This window comes from Adiantum capillus-veneris, chromosome 12 (genome assembly GCF_014529385.1).
Source record: "Adiantum capillus-veneris isolate H3 chromosome 12, ASM1452938v2, whole genome shotgun sequence".
Taxonomy (NCBI): domain Eukaryota; kingdom Viridiplantae; phylum Streptophyta; class Polypodiopsida; order Polypodiales; family Pteridaceae; genus Adiantum; species Adiantum capillus-veneris.
Window position 1 is genome coordinate 156,820,980 of NC_140942.1, and position 22,091 is coordinate 156,843,070.

General features: G+C 46.8%; 1 protein-coding gene across 2 annotated transcripts in view; it reads right to left on the minus strand.

Moving 5' to 3' along the window:
- Positions 1–21,475, minus strand: part of LOC147446739 (RNA-binding (RRM/RBD/RNP motifs) family protein) — a 39,793-nt gene extending 18,318 nt beyond the window's left edge. The window contains exons 1-2 of one of the 2 annotated variants that reach the window (XM_086525920.1): positions 21,361–21,475; positions 20,986–21,133 (exon numbers count right to left, since the gene is read on the minus strand). In XM_086525920.1, the coding sequence (XP_086382046.1) occupies positions 20,986–21,107 (122 nt within the window). In that variant the 5' untranslated portion in view covers positions 21,108–21,133; positions 21,361–21,475. Of the gene's footprint in view, positions 1–20,985; positions 21,134–21,240 lie in introns of both variants that reach the window. The other variant, XM_086525919.1, reaches the window with a different exon arrangement.
- Between the last annotated feature and the right edge of the window lie 616 nt (positions 21,476–22,091).

Sequence of the window (22,091 nt, forward strand, 5' to 3'; positions counted from 1 at the left end):
GGAAAGAAACCAACAACTAAGGTTAGCAATTGCCACGTCCTGGTGACAGTAATTAGCAGGTGCCATGTCCTCGTGATGGGTCCACCCACAAGGCATCTCTGGAGCTCTCGTCTCCAATGACACCCATGGCATACAAACTGTAGTCCTCCAAGGCCCTCGTTATTCGAAGAGACAATGCTCATGGGGTCCATGAGAGAAAACAGATGCTGCTACAGCAGCCAGGCGAGCAATCTTCGAGGCCGATTTGGATGGGGAGTAATATGCATTCGGTCGACCTCGAGATAGGCAAGTCTGTAACACATGTCCCACCCACACCCAAGAGGCCCGTACAATCCTCTGAACCAAATCCTCCGCCCAATAGTCCTCACGAGTGTATATATAACAAGGGAGCTGCGCATCTACAAAAAAGTGAATAATGATGTGTCTGCACCATGTGGCATCAAGCAAAGTCACTGTGAACTTGGCCAACGGCCACAAAGTCTACACTAAATTTGTGATCCCAAGGTCCCCCGTGTGATGATAGAACTCAAGGGCCTCTATCTGTAGCCAACCAAGTGTCAAATCTAAGGTCCAATCCTGTTGGTCCCGACCACAAAGTGGAAAAGAGTATCCCACTGTAGAGTCTAGAGCATTTGTACCACGTGCCGCAAGAAATAGGACATGAACCCAAAAACAAGCCGCCTATGAGTCACCATGGGGGTCACTAAGAGATCGAGTGAAGGCGTAGCTGAAGAGGTCCCATCGTTAGCTAATGTCGAAACTTGAGAGGCCCCCTGAAATAGCCCCAAAGGCCGAGGTTTCAATTAAGAGGGGAGGATGAAGGAGGGGCTGCCTCTCCCGAACCACCCTACTCACAATGGCAAAAGAGTTGCCCAAGGAGTGGAGTGCAGCACGAGTGTGCTTACAGGCAACTAGAAGAGGAGGAGGAGGAGAGAGGGGGGGGATGTCTGGCATAGGGGAGCAAGGACGGGGCGGAGATGGGTTGGAGGAGGGGGGGTGGAAGTGGTGGGGGGGGGACCTCTTGCATAAAGAGGTGGAGGCTGAGAGGTCTGAAGGGGTCTCTTGTTGCAAAAGCTCGAAGTAATTTCTCGTAGGCACCCACTTCTGTCGAGGAACAGTGAAAGGGCCACCAGGGCGAGGAGGCTGGTCCAATCAACGCTGGCCTTGGACCTGGTGCCATCCCTCCTCTGTCTGGCCATCTGCCTGTGCCGAAGCTAGTCTCTCTAGGGATTTCCGAAGCCCCTCTTAGAGGGACCTCGGAGCTCGAAGAAGAGCCAACCCTAGGGACTTGCGGTTCAGGAGTTGGCCAAGCTCTCTTGCATGACAAGCCCTCACAAGATGGCCCCTCCATTTGCAAATGAAACACTTGTTTGGGAGGCCCAAATACTCCACACTATCGGATCTAACCACCACTCACCCAAGGCAGTAGAACCATCTTAGGGAGTGTATGTGTGTCCCAAACAAGAACCCGCACAATGGGTAACCAGGTGGCCTTGGCCGCAACTAATGCTAAAGTGCGCGGGGTCTCCAAGACCGTCCCAATCATGGAGCCAATCCTATAGAGGAAGGAAAGATACTCTCGCCTCAAGCCTGGAAAGCAAAATGAGATGGGAAGATCTACCTTGTCACGTGCACATCTAACCCTATATGCATGTGGACAAGCTACTTCATGTCCAGGGTTCAGATCAACTTAGGAAGTGTTCTTGCACCTTTGTGAGCATGTGAGTAAGCCATGTCCAGGCACTTAAAGTAGTTGCATATCCTCTGGTTGCACACAGCATGATCATCAGCATTACAGTCAGAACCCATCATGAGCATTTTACAGTGCACAGAACTCATTTTTCCCTATTTTATCCATTTTTCACTAGTGACTTTGTTGGGAAACTGGGTAGGGCAACTTTGCTAAGATCTATAAAAGAAACCTAGCACTAGCACTGTGGCAAAAGAGGACGTAGAAGTTCCTACACTTGCAGTGCACCTTCTCAGCAAGACCAGCAGAATTCCTTAGCGTTTTCAGCCATCAAGACCAGCCAGCGTTTTCCTACAAGAGATCAGCCTTGGCATTTCTGCAGCAGAGTACCTAGCGTTTTTGCAGATCCCCATATCAACCTGGGCGTTTTTGCAATTTGTAGATCAACATCGGTGTTTTGCAGATTCCCGACGACAGAATCAGCTCTAGCATCAACGTTTTCTATTTTCAGCACTTAAGACTCCGTAATAGCAGCCCCAAACCTCGCAGATCTCACCTACCCGCAGTAGATCCTCGCCGCACGGTCAGATCAGCCAGAGTTTTCAGTTTCAGCCCGTTGTCTACAAATTTCAGCATCTGTGTTTTCAGCGCATCGTCGTCGCGTCGTCGCCGTCGCCGTCCTCACCAACATACAGTCAGAATTCGACAGATTTGCAGATTTTAGCCCGTCACATCGTCTTCGTCATCATTGTCGTCGACATCGTCGGCAAGTCCATTGCATCTAGACCATTGTACCATATTTGTGCAATCAATAGCATAGCCCTCTCTCGCCATAGAGAGGGGGGCCCTTGGAGGAGGGTTTAACAACAGTCTGGTGTCGTATTCTTCTCTCTCTCTCTCTCTCTCTCTCTCTCTCTCTCTCTCTCTCTCTCTCTCTCTCTCTCTCTCAGCACCTTCATTCATAGTGTCATTCACTTTGTTTGTGATAATTGCACTCTCTCACTAAAAGAACGGAACGCTCTCCCTTCCGTAAGTAAAAGGAACCCTTGAGCACAGTTCGGAGCACTCATCTTGAGCAAAGTTCAACATTCACTTCCACTGCACCTTACGTTGGTATCAAAGCTTTGGCAGTGTTTCTGTATCACTCAAGGAAAGAACCACAGAAAATTTTTGCTTGTTGCAGTCGCACGTAACCCAAGTCCACTTGGGCGTGTCAATTCCTATTCGTGTTTTTGAAGAGTGATATGTAACCCAAGCAAGAAGGGCTTGTCTGGCCTCACCTTGTGCCTCTTTTCACTCATTGAGAGCGGACCGTGCACTTAGCGGCCGGCCAATCGACGTGAGGGTGTGAGCGCAAGGCCGCCAAGGGGTGCACCCGCAGGGAAGAGTCGAGCTCGGGTAAGAGAAAAGTTTTCTCTAACACAGATTGCAAGCTAAAGAAAGACCTCACGAACTCAAGAACTCAAGAACCCAAGTTCCTCGTGGACTTAAGTACCCAAGATCTCAGTGTATGGTCATCACTCGAAGCGGAATGGATACTTTGCATGAAGGTGATGAGCATGGAGGTGGCGAAGAAGAATTTTCCCCACCATGAAGTTTTTCCGACCCTCCCTCTTCCCCATCTACGCCACGGTTTGCACCAAATCCTATGGAGGCTTTGGTCAAGTCGATGATGGACATGATGCTACAACAACGTTGCGCCACCTTTGATCGCGCGTGCAAGCAAGCACGCTTGGCGGCCGAACAAAGACGGTTAGCCTTGGAGCATGAGTGCGAGCAAGCGCGCTTGGCGGCCGAAGACAGAAGGGTAGCCTTGGAGCGTGAGCATGAGCAAGCGTGCTTAGCGGCCGAAGAAAGACGAGCGGCCTTGGAGTTAGAGCGTGACGCGCAAAGTGACCAACGCATGCAAGAGTTGGTCCTACAGGTACTTACCTCGAAGCTCGATCCGGTCAAAGATGTTGGTAGTTCATCAAGTAGCACAAGTAGAGATTCGGACTCCGACAATCCCATCACTGAGAAGTTGAGATTCAGTAAGTATGACGATAAGATGGATGCTAGTTGTCATGAGGACGTGGCAACCGCTAACCTTAGTTGTTGGTTTCTTTCCAATGATTTTTGTTTTATTTTTGAGACCCTCTTTTTGAAGTTACATGGTCGGACATTGTATGGCCAATGTGAACGGTAGTTTCACCCGCAGACGGGAAGTTAGTCGGTACTGGAATTCCTATAGTCAGAGGATGTCTAGGCTCAGTGCAAGATCATGTAGGTCCCCCCGTCGCACTTAGCAAGTTGGTGGATACTAGGAAGTGAACTCAATAAAGGCATAAAGTCAAGATGGGATCATTAACAGAAAGTCGGTCCCAATGAGGATAGATGGTCAGATGACCAGTGGGAGCCCAACAGAAGCATCTCCTAAAATTTAGGGAACTGCTATTTTGGGCCATGAAATGTGTTCGCGTCATTACCCTCGGTATGACCAGGGGAACATTTTATTACTCTGCTGCAAAGTCAACTGATGCGCCAGTTGCGAGATTTTTAAGCAAAAAGCCAAGTGGCACTTTGGTCAATTTACGAAGTCTGGGAGAACAAAAACTCGTAACTGACTTTTTGGAGCAGTTTTGGAGGCTGTTAACTCTGATTTTCAGTCATTTCTCTCCATTTTTGAGCTTCCCATGACTTTGCCTAGGTCCACGGAGCTCATTTTTAGCATTGGAAGGCATCAGATGCGTGTTTATAGGGACTGTTTTGCTGCGTTTTCAGCAATACGCAGGTTTTGGCAGCCATGGAAATCTTCCCCTTTTTGCATCTATTTGTTCACAAAAGCATTACAGGTCAAGGGCAGCAGAGCGGGCGCTCGATTTATGCTAAGGGGATGCTTCATTGAGAACCTGTCACGGGTTAAGAGCTATGGAGTGCTTTCTTTCCCTCCCATGTACAGTGTGGTGCTAGGAGTGATGCCCTGCACGCTACACACTGCTCTCTCCCCCCCCTACGTGCAGTTATGTGATGCCCCACAAGAGGGCTCTTCATTTGACTGATGTACAGTTGTGTGGATTCATGCTTTTGTGCTGAGGCAAGAGCCTCCTTGAGCAGGAACAAGGGTAGCTAACTGCTACTCCAAAGCAGGCACCGGTGAGGGTCATAACCTCACCGTACAGGAGCGTTTTCAGCGCTGTGTATGCACTGTAAATTGATTGTTTTTCAGCCATACGGACGCCAGAACATTGGGATTCGTGCCCCACTGGCAGAGGACAGTTAGAGGACTGTTTGGGGCTGAAAACAGGGCAAAAACCAGTAAATACAGCATGCTGAATTTACTGTTTTTGGGCAGGAATCAAAGGGTTTATGCCAATGGAAGTGAGTTCCAACAGGGGAATTGGTTTCGCACAAGTTTTGGGGCTGTTATGCTGCCAATATTTGGCCAAATCAGGTACTATCTAGTGTGATACTGGTAAAGGATTCCCAGGACTCTTCTTTGTAATTTACCCTCCTAAACAATAAAGAAATACCGAAAGGGGCGCCAATTTTGGGGCCTACATTGTCGGCGTCTGCTCGGAGCATTCTAGCTTCCGAGCCGTGTGTGTGATTAAGTGTTAATTCCCGTTACAGGTTACCTTTGCAAAGTACTCTGTGTGTGTCTAAAGTAAAGAATTTCGGGTGAAAGCCAACGCCTACCACCCCACGGGTCGGTTTCACTAGTGTTATTCATTCTTGGTTGCATCAATTTAATGCTTATTTTGCGACAACTAAGAAGACCGGGAATAGCAAGGTTTTGACGACAGCCATGTACCTTGGTATCACGCATGGCAAGAGGCACAGTTGACCGTGCACCTAGAGGAAGCCGAAGAAGGCATGCCCCTTTCCTTCAATTGGGCCGACCTCCAAGACAAGCTCAAGGCGCAGTTTATGCCTCCTCAATACCTAGCACGGTTGAAAGAAGATTGGCGCAATCTCAAGCAAAACAGCATGCCAGTCATGTCTTTTTCTAACCGTGTTTTGCAACTCGGCACCCAATTACGCAACTCGGATGATGAGCGCAAAGAGGCATTCCTTTTAGGGTTGGACAAATATATCAAGTTTGATGTAGAAGTCTTCGACCCCGTGGATCTCAACAAGGTGATATCAATTGCTCTCTCCCAAGAGATGAAGCACAACAAGGGAAAGCTTAAGGAGAACAAGTCTTCTCACAGTCCCTCTCAGACTCCTCAGAACGGTAAGAATGGTAAGAATGGTAACTCTTCTAGCCAATCTTCCTCTAGTCTTTCGAAAAAGAACACTCAAAATGAATATAAGGGTAAAGCTAACACACTTGCTAAACCTAAGCTCAACGATAAAAAAGTTGCACAAGGAATCATAGGAGGATACATAATGGCAAAAGAACAACTCCTTTATTCTAAGGAAGGTCGTTGTTATCACAGTCACAACAAGGGTCATATAAAGAAAACATGTCCTAAGGTTGAATCTAACGAACCTAAAGAACCCACATTCTTTGTTTATGAAATAAATGAGAACACTTGTGTGTCCCAAGTTTCTCATGATCCTCTCATTGATTAGTCTCTCATGAAGTGTTATGGTCATGTGAATGGTGAACACATGGTGGTCTTGTTTGATTCTGGTAGTATGCATGATGTGATTGGTGACTCTCTTGTCGAAAGAGCCCGCTTGGAGGTTAGCAAGACATCTCCTCTCGAGGTGTTGGGCTTCGCTCCCTGTATGGACTCTCTCATTACACGAGAGTGCCTTGATGTGTCGTACTGTTCAACAAGCGTCCTTCTGCAGAAAATTTGTAGTGTCTTCTCTTTCAGGATGTGATATGATTCTAGGCATTCGATGGTTTCATGAGCATAGCCCTCTCATTGATTAGGCGAACAATACTCTCACTTTCAATGCCAAAAGTGACTCTCCCATTGTCATTCGTGGAGAGGCAGTTGTTCATTCTTTACCTCTCATCTCTAATGTGCAGGCGAAGTTTGAAAAGACACAGGAGATGGAGACTCTCTCAGTCTTTTCTTCTCCAAAGCACGACACACATGTTTTGCATGATACAGATGTGATTATTCACAAGGATGATGATTTGCATGATAAAGATGTGATTGTTCACAAGGAGGATGGTTTAGATTATGGTTTTTCCAATGAAGCTATAACCTCATTGCAGATACACTCAATTACGCAGAACCGATCTTGGCTCTAAAGTCAAGGTCCAAAGAAATCACTCAGGAAGTATTTTGTGTTCGCATGATTAGTCAGCACAAATTGTTCGAGTGTTTCATTCGTGACCGTTTCTTGTATTTTCGTCACAGTCTTTACGTGTTCCCTTTTCATAGGCATGCCGTATTGTACGATGCACATGATTCACTCATGAATGAGCACGGATGTATGCGGATCACTATCGAAAAGAAGAAAAGTTTGCATTCAAGGAATTCACATTCCATGTCTCTTCGTGGCATGACACAGTCTCAGAAAGAGGACAAGAAAGATTGACCATCAAGCATCGGCATTTCCATTATGATTTGCCACAGTTGATAGATTTAGATCATAAGTCAAGATTCGACCCCATTTTTTCCGTGTGTTTGATGAACAGTTTGACACTCAGTCACTTGGCTCATCTCAATTGCATGCACAGTCATTTAGGAAGCATAGTATTTTTCCAATCACTCTACATGGAATGGGTATGTTCATGATTTTGTGTTGGAAGTGGTTTCAAGAATTTTCCTCCTCGGAGATTCTTGAAGAAGGTGGACCAACCTCCATAGCCAAAGTTGGAACATTGAAGCAGCCACAGATCCCTTTGTGTCGCTTTCGGTGCGGCCCAAAGAAGCAAGCGTTGCAAACCTTTATGAAGTTCAAGTATTGCATGACCCACACATCATAGTGGGCCGGAGAAGAGTCCTTTCCAAGATCCCAGACATTCTTGGCACTCTCCCTCGACACCATACAATTCGGTACCAGTACCTCTCTTTGAAAAGGAGGGGATGTCACGTGCACATCTAACCCTATATGCATTTGGACAAGCTACTTCATGTCTAGGGTTCAGGTCAGCTTAGGAAGTGTTCCAGTACCTTTGTGAGCCTGTGAGCAGGCTGTGCATGTCCAAGCACTTAGAGTAGTTGCATATCCTTTGGTTGCACACAGCATGATCATCAGCATTACAGTCAAAACCCATCATGAGCATTTTATAGTGAACAGAACCCATATTCCCTATTTTATCCATTTTTCACTTATTATTAATAAGTGACTTTGTTGGGAAACTGGGTAGGGCAACTTTGCTAAGCTCTATAAAAGAAACCTAGCGCTAGCACTTTTTGGCAGAAGAGGCAACAGAAGTTCCTACACTTGCAGTGCACCTTCTCAGTAAGACCGGCAGAATTCCTTAGCGTTTTCAGCCATCAAGACCAGCCAGCGTTATCAACGATCTTGTGAAATGACCGAGATGGCATGAAGCCGTTCCACCTCGGCCATCAAGCTCACTTGCTCTTATGGAGCAAGGGCCACCACTCTATGTTTGTTGTTTTAAAGAAACGGGAGAAGACCACGAAAACAGCCACCAGTAGGCTAGAAACAGCCCACACATAGCGCGCCCCACTAGGCTGCATACATGCCCCTGGAAGTAACTCCTGGTCCTTATATATAGGCACCAGCCCCTAACCCTCCACGACATGGAAATAAATACCAATAGGGGAGAAAATCTAGAAGAAGAGGCAAAATGGCCCCTAGGGCTCTGGGAGATCATTGAGCCACCTAAGTATAAATACCCTAAGACTGCAAAAGACAGAATGGCCATGGAACCAAGCCAAAACCCAAGGCTTAACATGTCTAAACACAACCCGACATGAGAAACCTACCTCACACTGGCCTGGCACAGCCACACAACAGCCCTCACTCCCTAACACCTGTCCCTGAGGAGAAACTAGGACCAACTGGACGAATCCAGAGAGATGCCTAAACTCTTAACAACTTTTGCCACCACCTCTAGTCACCTCAGCTAGACGGGATGGCACATGCCTTCCTGACTTGTCTATTGATGTTCGATCTTGTGCTCAACTGATTGTGTTGATGCCTACCTTCAAACAGCTACTTCAATATTGCCTCCTCAACATAAAGCTGATTCCTGCAGCACCATTTTCACTAAACATCAAGCCTCTATCATAATCTTTGCTGGCCTCTGCTAGGCCTGCAACCCTTTGTGCTTTCCCCTTGTTTAGTGTGCACAGTGCTCTCAACCACAACGCAACCCTATTTCTGTTGCTACTATTGGCCCTTCACCACAACATTCGGCATGCCTGCCCCTGTTTCAACGACTTTTACAGCTCTCATGCCTCAGTCAGAACCTGCATTGCTAGCGACAAAAGGCATGGGTGATCTGTAAAAAGAGTACTTCCATGGCTTTGATGCCATGAGTGAGGTTTTCCAGCGTTATGCAGAAGTGCAGCTTGTCAACCTCCATCTGATAATGCTGCACTCCATGCTCACTCGGTGCTGATCAACGACCAGCAATAGATCTGCAGCTGCGAGCACAGGTTGAAGTGCACAAACTGACAGAGAAGAACATTCAAGAAAGCATTTGAATGGCAGAATGCGTCGCTCTCTAGTCACAAATTTTAGAAGCCAAAAGTGCTTGGTCTTCCACCAACACCACCCTAGTTGAAGTGCACAAACTGACAGAGAAGCACATTCAAGAAAGCATTTGAATGGCAGAATGCGTCGCTCTCTAGTCACAAATTTTAGAAGCCAAAAGTTCTTGGTCTTCCACCAACACCACCCTAACCCAATTGCTGGCTGCAGCAAAATTGTAAAGAAAAAGTTCACCACGCAGGTTGTTGCCCATATATCTAGACGAAACTCTTAAAACATACTACGGGACGTACTGCTTCTTGGGATCGTACCCACCACATGTCCCCGTGCACCTTTCTAATGGTTCATTTTACACTCCTCATACACACCACCTTGATGTTTACATAGCCTAGACTTTGTTATCTCGCTTTTGTACTTCCTCTGTGTGATAGACCATTGAGCATCTCCAGAGGTCTCTTTTGTACACAGAATACAACCCCTTTTCTTGCCAAAAAAGAAAAGCACTACATACTGCTACCAAGTGTCTTCTTGTTGACACTCCTATTCTACCTGAAGTATGTGCCCTTTGCTCCAAGTTTCCAACGCATGATGAAAAACAAGGCAATGCTGGCAGCACCCCATTGCTGAGGACTGAGGTTCCTGTTCAAGCCATGGTTGCACGGCAATCTGCCACTATGATGGAATGAGCTTGTAGCCAACAAGGTGACACTCAAACTAAGAGCAACTCTACGATGAACAACCACCAGGCTAAGCAATCCAATGCTGCCTCAAAACACAAAAGTTGGGTTTGGGTGAGCAAATCAATGGGCACGAGGTATTGCTAAGAATACCATAAACCCCGTCTTGCCACAATCGCAACTGTCCACAAAGACACGCTGCTGGTTTGCAAAATAACACCAACTTACATCTTGATATTATGTCGCACACTTTGTGTGTGTGTGTGTGTGTGTGTGTGTGTGTGTGTGTGTGTGTGTGTTTTGTAGTATTAAACTTAATACATATACACAAAAGAACATATCGTTCAAAAGACAACTGGCTTTAGATGATTAGACAAAGATTTGTGTTACATATGCACAAAAGAACATAACGTTCAAAAAACAACTGGCTTTAGATGACTGGATAGAGATTTGTACAAAAACGACTCAATCTTAGATTCATTTTCTTACAATATAATAAGAATGAGACATCATTCCAATGATCCTATACAAAAAATTATAGAGTTGTGGAGATTATCCAAGTTGAGTCAACAAGGTTCCTCAAAGTTTGACAGCAGCAAAGCCAAAAAACTCTTAAGTAAAGACAGAATTCTCATCTGCATCTATATAAACAATATACCTTCATAAGTTCAAAATAGTCTGAACTCACGAATTATAAGAGGGAGTAAAGCACTCATAAAACTATAAACGCAAGGGACACAAGAAAAAAAGAGAAAAGAAAAACAAAAACAAACAAACAAACAAACTAAATCACTTTGTTTGCTACGAAACAAAACTAGATAAAACAAAACATTATTAACTTAAAAAAGGCATGTGTAAAATAAGTTTACGCAACTTACTTGACTTAAAACAAGTACTCAACTTTAAGCAAAAAAAGGATGAGACATCTTAAAAACTTAATCCTAGAAATCAAACTTCACACAACAAATGGCTTGAGAAATATTCAATCTAAGTAACCAAATTATGCTCACGATTTATAAATTTTGTTCATTCTCCCCAACTTGTTGAGTCCAGTATTTTGCTAAGCCCAAGATAGGTCAGCACCAGGTTTTGAAATACAATTTCATGTAAAGTTTATTACCAATGCTCAAGATTTTGAAAGATGACCTAATAGTTAAGTAGACAAGCACTATGATTTAAGTGGGCAAAGAGGGAGGACCAATAATCCCCTTAAACGGTCAAATCATCACGCTAAAGACAACTAGATTCAACCCCAAGGTTAAAATGGCGATACAAAATTTTGATAGTGCCAAAAACATCTATGTCGAGCACTATTTACATCAGATGTTTCAAGTTTAAAATTTCATCTATAGACATTTGTTTGGACAGTCAAAGCATGTAACCATCATTACGTCAATCAAGTATACAAAAGTGGGTTTATAACTGCCTTTGGTTATCAAAAGCAAAGAAGTATTCACGGAAATGAAAGGTAGGTAGGAAGGTCACACAGTTTTAGTAAACCGGAGCATATACCAGTAATTCGGCTAAGATACCATTGCCATAAGAAGTCACCAATAGCTTTTGATGAAAACTGATCATGGCTACAACCATCAACTAGCCATATAATCCCACAATAACCAATAAAATCAGTAGCACAGGTTTTTAAAAAAATCATATTCATTTGACAATTTGCAGGTCCCATCAATAGTAACCAATAATAACACTACACAATCTTCATTAACAGGTTTAATTTTTTTGTTTTGTTTTCGGAGTCAGGTAGGGCACACCCGGCCGCTCCCCTCATACACAAGAAAAGTATACAAGAAGAACGACCACGACTATGCACCCAGAAACCGAAGGCAAACGCTTTTGTCACTAGGCCAGACTTATCTACACTCTTCGCGCCATGACTATTTCCTTGAGAGAGCCATTTCGCCAACTTGATTTGGGCATGACAACGACCAAGTACCTCTGTTCAGAGGCCCAGGTACTGCGGGACTTGCTTCGGTCTTCCCTTTGGAGTTGCCTCCTCCAGGTAACTTATCGCTCACCTCACTAAACTGCCTTTGTAACTCGACGGTTTTCCCTTAGGAAATGTCATACCCGCTTGGAAGGGCGTCGACTCACAAGTGGCGTCCGTTGAGGTTGGTGGTGTCTCCCTTTTGCACCTTCCAACCCCTTTTAGATGGTTGACCCCCTTGGGGAGGAGATGGCTAGACAGATTCAACTCCACCTTCAACGCAATCGACCCTTCGTTGGACCCTGAAGAAAGGACCATTATCCTCCTTCGTGGGGAGGCTCGCGGGAAGCGGATGCCCTTCTGGGTACGCTGTGACCCGCACTCGAGGGACGGAACCGCAAGGCACATGCCTGTGGCGAAGTTCCTCGGTGAAGTTGTATCCCAATACTTGAGTGCTCAGCATAGGCGGATGGGAAGATAATGCTCCCCTTCCTATGCTGATATTTTGAATCCGATCCCTTCCGGGGGAAATAACGTAATTCTCCCCAAGCGAAGCCAGATGAGCTGCAAGAGGTTTAGTATAAATCTATCACTTATGTCAGCATTTCTCAGGCTTATTAAGAAGCCCCATTACAGCATCATGAAAAGGCCACCCAGAGTGTAGATACTTTTTATTGTCATCAAATAACGCTGCACAATCCTCCTCATCAGGTTTAGCAAAAAAAGAGACTGCTCGCTGCTGATGTCCCCCCCCCCCCCCCCCCCCCCCCTCTCCCTTCTCTCTCTCGCTCTAGCCCCTCGCGCTGCCCACTCGCTCCAGCACACCCCCCCCCCCTCTCCCCGGCGCTCCCCCGTGCTCCATCCTCAACGTTCAGCTTCTCAGACGTGGCTACTACCAAATAGGGTTGAGACCCCCAAGATGGCGTCCAAGGTCATTGTGATGAGCCCCCTCGCCAATTGAGCAATTCGAGCTCATTTTCAACAGTGGCACTGAAACCGGCCTGTGGGGTGGTAGGCTTTGGCTTTCACCCGAAATTCTTTACTTTACTTTAGACACACACACAAAGCACTTTGCAAAGGGAACCTTAACACTTATGCACACACACGGCTCGGAAGCTAGAATGCTCAGAGCAGACGCCGACAACCTGTAGGCCCCAAAATTGGCGCCCCTTTCGGTATTTCTTTATACTTTGAGAGAGTAAATTACAAAGTAGAGTCCTGGGAATTCTTCACCTGTATCCAGCTAGATACGACCTGTTTTGGCCAAATTTCAGTAGCATAACAGCCCCAAAACTTACGCGAAACCAATTCCCCTGGTGGAACTCACTTCCACTGGCATAAACCCTCTGAATCCTGCCCAAAAACAGTAAATTCAGCATTCTGTATTTACTGGTTTTTGCCCTGTTTTCAGCCCTAAACAATCCCCGAGTTGTCCTCTGTCAAAAGGGCACTGTTCCCAATGGTTCTGGCGTCCGTATGGCTGAAAAACAGTCAAATTACAGCCCATACACAGTGCTGAAAACGCAACTATACGATGAGGTTATGACCCTCACCGGTGCCTGCTTTGGAGTAGCAATTAGCTACCCCTGTTCCTGCTCAAGGAGGCTATTACCTCAACACAAAAGCACGAAACCACACGGCTGTACATAAGTCAAATGAAAAGCCCTCTTGTGGGGCATCACATAACTGCACGTAGGGGGAAGAGAGAGCAGTGTGTAGTGTGCAGGGCATCACTCCTAGCACCACACTGTACATAGAGTGGGAAGGAAGCACTCCATAGCTCTTAACCTGTGACAGGTTCTCAATGAAGCATCCCCCCAGCATAAATCGAGCGCCCCTTCTTCTGCGCTTGACCTGTAATGCTTTTGTGAACACATAGATGCAAAAAGGGGAAGATTTCCATGGCTGCCAAAACCTGTGTATCGCTGAAAACGCAGCAAAACAGCCCTGTAAACACGAATCTGATGCCTTTCAATGTTGAAAATGAGCTCCTTGGTCCTAGGTAAAGTCATGGGAAGCTCAAAAATGGAGAGAAATGGCTGAAAATCACAGTTATCGGCCTCAAAAACTGCTCCAAAAAGTCAGTTACGAGTTCTATTCTCCCAAACTTGGTAAATTGGCCAAAAAGTACCACTTGGCACTCATGCATGCAATTTCCCCGCATTGGCTTCCTGCTTAAAAATCTCTCAACTGGTGCATCAGTTGACTTTGCAAAAGAGTAATAAAATGTTTCCCTTGTCATTCTGAAGCTAATGACACGAACAGATTTCATGGCCCAAAATAGCAGTTCCCTAAATTTTAGGGGATGCTTCCGTTGGACTCCCACTGGTTATATAATCATCAATTCTCACTGGGACCGCATCCAAAAATGCAATGTAGCCCAGCTGTCGAGTACTTTCCTTTGGTGACCCCACCTTGACATTGTACCTTTATTGAGTTCACTTTCTAGTATCCATCAACTTGCTAAGTGCGACGGGGGTACCTACATGATCTTGAACTGAGCCTAGACATCCTTTTACTTTACGAGTTCCAGTGCCGACCAACTTCCCGTCTGCGGGTGAAACTACCGTTCATATCGGCCATACAATGTCCGACCATTTGCAACTTCAAAAAGAGGGTCTCAAAAATTAAACAAAAATCATTGGAAAGAAAACAACAACTAAGGTTAGCAGTTGCCACGTCCTCGTGACAGGCACCATGGTTTCGACCCAACTACCGATGTTTTGTCGAGGAGGCAGACCTTCCCATCTCAATCTGCTTCCCCAACCTGAGGAGAGAGTACCTTCCGCTCCTGACCAGGATTGGCTCAGAGATTGGGACTGTTCTGGAGACACCTCACACGGCAGCCTCTGTAGTTGCCAAGGCAGCTGGCATACCCACAATATGTGTTCTGGTTCGGGACACCCAGACCCTCTTGAAGATCATTCTACTACCTCGGGTGAGTGGTGGTTAGCTCCGCCAAAGTGTTTCATTTGTCAACAGATGGGCCATCTTGCAAAGGCCTCTCCATGGAGAAGGCCCCGACCTTCACCTCAGACTCAACCTCAGTCTCCTAAGGCTACCACATCAGCCTGGCCCTCCAAGTGGTAACCAAGCTCCACACCAGTAGCAATGGGTTCCCACAAGGAACCGTTTCGACCCTCTTCAGTAGGACGAGACCCGAGCTCCACCCTCCACCTCAGCCTCACCATCGACAGGCCCTCCTCCCCCGAGCCTTCCTCCGCCGCCGCCCCCCCCTCTCCCCCCCAAATCCCCACCCACTAGCCCCCTTGCTTCCACATCTCCTCCCGCTCCTACCCCACAGCCGGCCCATGGGACAGGACCTTCCTCGACTACTAGGAGATCTCTTGGCAGCGCAATGACACATTTTCCACAAGTCGCTCAGCAAGAGAGGGACAGCCTTTCTTGCGAACCCCCCTTCTGGTGCAAACGTCTCCCTTTGCAGCACTTCCTTGTGGATTGACGAGCTTCGACATCCATCGTAGGTGGGACTTCTTTGCCTACGACTTCACACGGTTTCTCGACGACTCTTCACCAAACTTTGAGGCGGCTTGTTTCAGAGTTCATGTACTGTTCCTTGCAGCTAGATGGATAGAGGCCTTGGACACAACAGTTGGATTCTCTTTTCCCTTATGTGGCAGGGACCAGTCTGAGTGGACTCTAGACTCAGTGATAGATTGGCTGCAGGCACAGGCCCTCGAGTTCTCTCACCACACGGGAGACCTGGGGTTTACAAATCTGGTACACACTTTGTGGCCGTTGGCCAAGTTCTCAGTGACACCTCCAAACACCGTAGGATGTGGACACATTGTGGTACACTTCTTTGCTGACACGCAGAGCCCACCATGCTATGTATACATACATGAGGACTCCTAGACACAAGATGTTGCCGTGCGTACAGCACGCTCTTCTTGGGCTTGGGCTAGATAGTCTTTGCAGTCACGCCTATCTCGATGACGCTCGGATGCGGATTATTCCCCATCCAAGCCAACCTCGAAGATAGCGCGGTTAGCTACTATTGCAGCATCGGTTCTTTCTCATACTCCATGAGGATTGTCTCATGGAACGTGCAAGGATGAGGTGGGCCCCAATTTCAGTGCCAACGGAGTCGATTGTGTTAGGAGCTTTAGCGATGCCTTGTGGGCGGAGAGATTGATCGCAGGAGCATCATCTTTGTGAGACCCGCATTAGACAACCGTCAGCTTTTGCGTGGTCGATATGAGACATTTTGGTCAGCTGCATTGGTACCTATTGGTATCCAGGGAGGGGTATGTATGACTATTGCGGACTCTTGGCAGCAGGCCATTGTGGGCAGAGGTATTATTGTGCCTGGCAAGGCTCAGTGGATTACTATGCAGGTTCAGGGTTGCCTCATGGGCTTCCTGAACATCTATGCGCCCAATGTGTCAAGTGCACGTGCAGAGTTTCGGTCTCACATTGTAGAGTCCCTGTCGCATGCAGAGAAATGGTGCATTGGGAGTGACTTCAACATGTTGGAGGACCCCTCTGACAGGATTGGAGGTAGCCATGCTATTGTGCATGGGGCTGAGTTGGCAGCTTGGGAGAGGTTATGTATGACCTTCAGGTTTTCAAATGTTTGGCAGCATTGCAGCTTTGTGAGGTCCCCAGACAGCATAGCCTTCTCTCGCTCGGACCACAATGTGGGAGGAGTGAATCTATCTTCGTAGATCGCTTATACGCCAGTGACCACATCTGTGACATGGGTGGATCTGTTTGCATTTTGGCTGGGACACCTTTTTCGGACCATGCACCAGTGATCCTCACTATGACAGATAGACAGAGGAGGGGGAGCACGATGCTACGCATCCTTGAGAGGATCTTGTTGGACTCAGAGCTCAGAGAGCGAGTGGTGGCTCTTTGGACAGAGGGCTTGGATACGCAGGACTCCCCTGTTGACAGAGTGGCCTTTGGACTTGCTCAGCTTAGTTGCTTCTACCTCCAGGAGTCTACGACTTGCCTGGCTGCAGCGAGGGAGTAGGAGAAGCGTTTCCGATGAAGCGTTGCTTCCTTGCAGAGGATGCAGGAGAACACCCAGACAGTCCTTGGTTGGAGGAGCAGTTGTAGCAGGCTCGTCGGGAGCTAGCCAGCATATAGGAGCAGCACCATGAGTTTGCTTTCCATCAACAAGCATCTCAATGGACCCAGGTGAATGACAGAGTGACTGGGGCGTTCTTTGAGACAGTGGGACCCCATCATGCGCACACCGATGTCAGCCAATTGAGGAGACCCGACGGGTCAGTTGCTTCAGAGCCAGAGAATATGCGTGCAGTTGCTACTAACTTTTATTGTGACTTGCTGTCAGCAGAGCCTCAGTCAGAGCGTCAGGATGCATGCAGAGAGCAGCATGCAAAGAGCAGGTTTGGCCACAGATGCCTTGTCTTGTGACTGAGGAGATGCGCCAGAGGCTTGAGCTACCTCTACAACTAGAGGAGCTCCATGAGGCCCTCAGAGCACTTCCCCGAGGTAGTTGTCCTAGTGAGGATGGTTTGACTCCCAGTTTTTTCTTGGAGTACTAGGACTTGCTTGGCTCAGATCTTTGCAGCGCTTTTCAGTACATCTTGCACACAGGAGAGATGCCTGACAGCATGAGTGAGGGCTTGATCTACCTCATTCCCAAGGAGGGAGGCTCCTTGGACGAGATTCAACAGTGGTGGCCCATCACCATCCTCAACTCAGCCTACAAAATTCTGGCCAAGGCCCTGAGCTTGAGGATTCAACCACTTCTAGAGAACATTATACATGGGACCCAGACACGTTTTGTCAAGGAGCACAGTATCCTTGACAACATCTTCACTTTTTGGGAGGCGTCTGCCTTGCGCACCTCCGAGGTGAGGATTCTTCTTCTCGATTTTGAGAAGGCTTACGACAAAGTTGACTGGGACTTCTTGGAGGGCACTTTACACAGGATGGGTTTCTCAAACGCTTGGATCAGAGGTCTGTCAGCTCTCTGCAGATGTGCACACAGTCACGTGCTTTTGGCAGAAGGTAGAGGGAACCCGTTCATGCTCACACGTTTGGTCAGACAGGGTTGCCCTCTAGCCCCTTTCCTCTTTTTGTTCTATGCTAAGGCGATAAGTAGATTTTTAGTTTCACAATAGGTTGGTCTGCATGGCTTAGCGCTCCCTATTTGGAGCGATGAGCTACTGGATGTTGAGTTTGCCGACGACTCAGCTCTGTACTTGGAGGGCCAAGAGGCCAACCTACACAGGTGTGAGAAGGCTCTAGAGACGTTTTGTTGTGCATCAGGCGCACTGATCAACTGGAGGAAGATAGTGGCTTTCTGGGTTGACAGTGCTCCTACACCTGATTGGTTGCCAGGTGAGGGCTTTAGATGGATTCCCCCAAGGACTGCATTGGGCTGTCAAGTTGGCCTCGACTTGTCTCCAGAGCAGCAAATTGCTCCCCTCCTCCTATCCATCGGGAGGAAGTTGCTACATTGGAGTTGGGCACGACTCTCTTTGGCAGGCAGAGTTGTAGTGGCCAACCAGGTGTTGTTGACTACTATGTGGTACATTACATCTTGTTGGATCTTTTCGAGCTCCTGTATCAACCAATTAGAGAGGCTGATCAAGAACTTTCTTTGGTCAAGGCGTGACACCCAACTAGCTCGGGCCAGAGTAGCGTGGCATGTCATCACTCTACCATGTTCTCAGGGGGGGTTGGGGATCATAGATCCAACACACCAGAGCAGATCCCTTCTTGGGAAGTTTGTTGTCAGAGGACTGCTTTTAGGGAAGGAGCCCTCGAAGGAGTTTTTGCTTCAACGGCTTAGAGCTCGAGTGCCTCATGCGGGAGGCCCTAGATGGTACAGAGGAGCGCTTGAGACAGGTTTGGAACCCCCTGGTTAGCACTCAGAGAGGCCACTTGGTTGGTAGTAAGCCTCATATTTCCTGGGGTCCCATGGCAGAGGGTCCAGCACGCACTCTAGGCGACTGGCTTCAGTTCTCAGGATTGCCAAAGAAGATACAGAGCATCCAGCTGCAGGGCATCAGAGAGGTGCAGAGCATGTGCCACAACACTTCGGGGGCAACAGCTTGGTCCACCCTCACGGGCCCTGCACTATAGTTTGAGCTATCTTCCACCAGCAAGATGATAGTGATCCACGGGGGTCGACCTACACTCCAGTCTGCTACAGAGCTTACCCCCCAGGAGTGGTGCAGTGAGAGAGAGGTGTGTTGGAAGCTCGTTTGTGGCCTGACACACTGGTTCATTTGGCGGACACACTGCTTCCGCATCTTCGAGGCTCGCCCTGTCCCACCGCCGAATACTGTTCGTGACCTTTGGCTGGAGTTGATACATACTCCCAAGGGACAGTTCGAGAGACTTTAGGGCAGCTCCGACCACATGCGGGAGCGCAGAGAGGCGTTCCTACGAATCTGGCCTCCCCTGTGCCTTTCTTCACGATGGTCCGGGGTGAGCCCAAATGGCACTACCGTTCACCTGTGTGGTTTTTCCCTCCTCCCATCCCTTGATTTAGCCCTCGTTGTACATATGTTGTTTGTTTTCATTGGGAGAGCCTCCCCTATGGTAGATGTGGTCCTCTCTCATAGAGGCGATTGTAGCCCTATAGGCAGATTTTGTAACTAATGGAAGGATCTTTTTCTCTTTAAAAAAAAAGTAGAGAACCATTGCCACAGCCACTCACTTTCTTAAAATTGCAAGATGAAAAGATGCACAGCAAATCACCATATTCATTCAATTTAAATAATATTGCAAGGCTAAGTGAGGGAACAAACTCCTTACCTGTAATATAGATGCTAACAATAGGTTGAAAGCCGATTCCAGCTGGACACAAATCCCAAGCAACCTCGGGCATCCTCGTTTAGTAGTGCTTAGAGGGGAGGCCATTCGGCACCAAAGGGCGGGAACCTAGGTTGGTAGCAAGCTCGGGTACACCAAGTAAGGGTGGGAAGGAGTAGCGTCAATTCAATAGACGGAGAGGGACCAGAGCCAGCTCATCAACTGCGCTACAGGCTGGGACAGGGGACACACACACACACACACACACACACACACACACACACACACACACACAGGTGAATATTGAAGCAATGGTATGCACACAAGGGCTGCAATCGAAGCGAGGGTGCTGGAAAATTCAACGTTGGAGAAGAGGGGGCGTTTTAATGCTTGACCAGAGGCCACGTATACACCACAATAACATCGGGTGGTGGAGGGGCGGTTCCCACCAAAGCAAATCAAATTCCAAGGGGTGAGGTCCCACCAAGCAGAGAAAAAACCAAAACCATCAATAAAATTACAGCCTTATATTGAGAGTGCCATGCCAAAAAAGGTTATTTTACACTGCCATAAGAGTGTGTGTGTGTGTGTGTGTGTGTGTGTGATAGGAGGTCCAAAAATCACCCACAAGACAATGTAGCCATCAACTCCAATAGGCATAGCATGAGACAGAAATACCCATGGAGATTAGTGATAAGAAAAGACTATTGGTAATCACCCACTGTTACATCCATTTAGAAAAATACTAAGTATCGACACATGGTAAACACCTACAAGATCTTATATTCATCAGCTCATTTACGCATAGCAGACACCACCAGTCACTCCCATAGAGAAAAGTGCAAGATAGAGACTCAAGGTAATCACCCACAAGACATTATAACCATCAGCAACATAAGTGTAAATGTGTGTGTAGCTCGATGAAGCAATCCCAGCTGGATGAAGTGACCAAGTTACACTCAAGGCAAAACTTAGCTACAAATTCCATACTGGCCGGGGATTTTTGAGAGCCCCACTAAACTTGATAAGTTGGACCCACTAGTCATAAAATGATCAACAGCAACGTAAGTCCCATTCAATCTGAGGAACTCACGCAAGGCAATCACCCACAAGACAGCATTACTAACAACCATGGCACAGGCAAGCCTTAGGTCAAGCCAGTTACAGATTTAGGCATTAACCCGTAAGTGATTCCTAGTTAAACAGGGGTGAATCCGAAAAGAGTGTCCAAGATGAAGCAACCCAAGCTAAGTATAGTGACCAACTGTGTGTGTGTGTGTGTGTGTGTGTGTGTGTGTGTTGTGAGAGAGAGAGAGAGAGAGAGAGAGAGAGAGAGAGAGACTTACCTTGAAATTGTTGTAATCCAAGTGAAGGAAGCTACTCTAGCCATCGGAGGAGCAATTCTCAAGTTTGTTTTTCTATCTAGCCCACAGCAAGCTGCATGTTGTATTATTGCCCTCGTATCCATTACACAACAGCGTGGTCCACGAACATCTTCACAACGATGCAAACAAGTTAAAATAAAAATCTATATCTTCCCTTTACATTTTAGAGAGAGAGAGAGAGAGAATTAAAGTATAAGCTAAAAAATATTGCACAACCAAAAAACAAGGCGTCCGAGGGATGTACGACACTGTCGGAGAAGAGTGGTTGGTCTTAACGATTGCTTGCATCGACATTAAGGCAAAGACTAAAATACTATATTAAAGGTCTGAACTTACTCAAAAAAGCTGCAACAAGGCCAAGCTGCAAATTGCAATGACCCACTACAAAGAATTTGACTACCAAAAAAAAGTATACTCAATGATTGCTAAAAGAGAACGATGTAATCCAAGTACTGAAGAGTTTATATTGGTGTTTTGATGTTGATGGGATCTTGTTGTAGGTGCTTGGATTTACGAGGCTTAAGGCTGAAAATAGAAAATGCTAGTGGAATCGATGGGATCTGCAAATAGCGATGAGGCTATGGGCCAATCTATTACGGCTGATGCCAGTGGTGTTGATGACGACAATGAACATGAGCTGAAAATTAAGAACGCTGGCAGAACTGTTGTGCTTTGGCTGCTGGGATCTGGTAACACTGGCTAATCTGCAATACTTGTGTTGAGGATGCAAAAATGCTAGGACTGAAGTGTCGATATATCTTCGTAAGTTCAGAATAGTCTGAACTCACGGATTATAAGAGGGAATAAAGCACTCATAAAAAAATAAAAGCAAGGGACACAAGAAAAGAAAAGAAAAAACAAAAACAAACTAAATCACTTTGTTTGCTACGAAACAAAACTAGATAAAACAAAACATTATTAATTTAAAAATGTTTTTAGAAAAGGCATGCGTAAAATAAGTTGACGCAACTTACTTGGCTTAAAACAAGTACTAAACTTTAAGCAAAAAAGAATAAGACATCTTAAAAACTTAATCCTAGAAATCAAACTTCACACAACAACTTCTA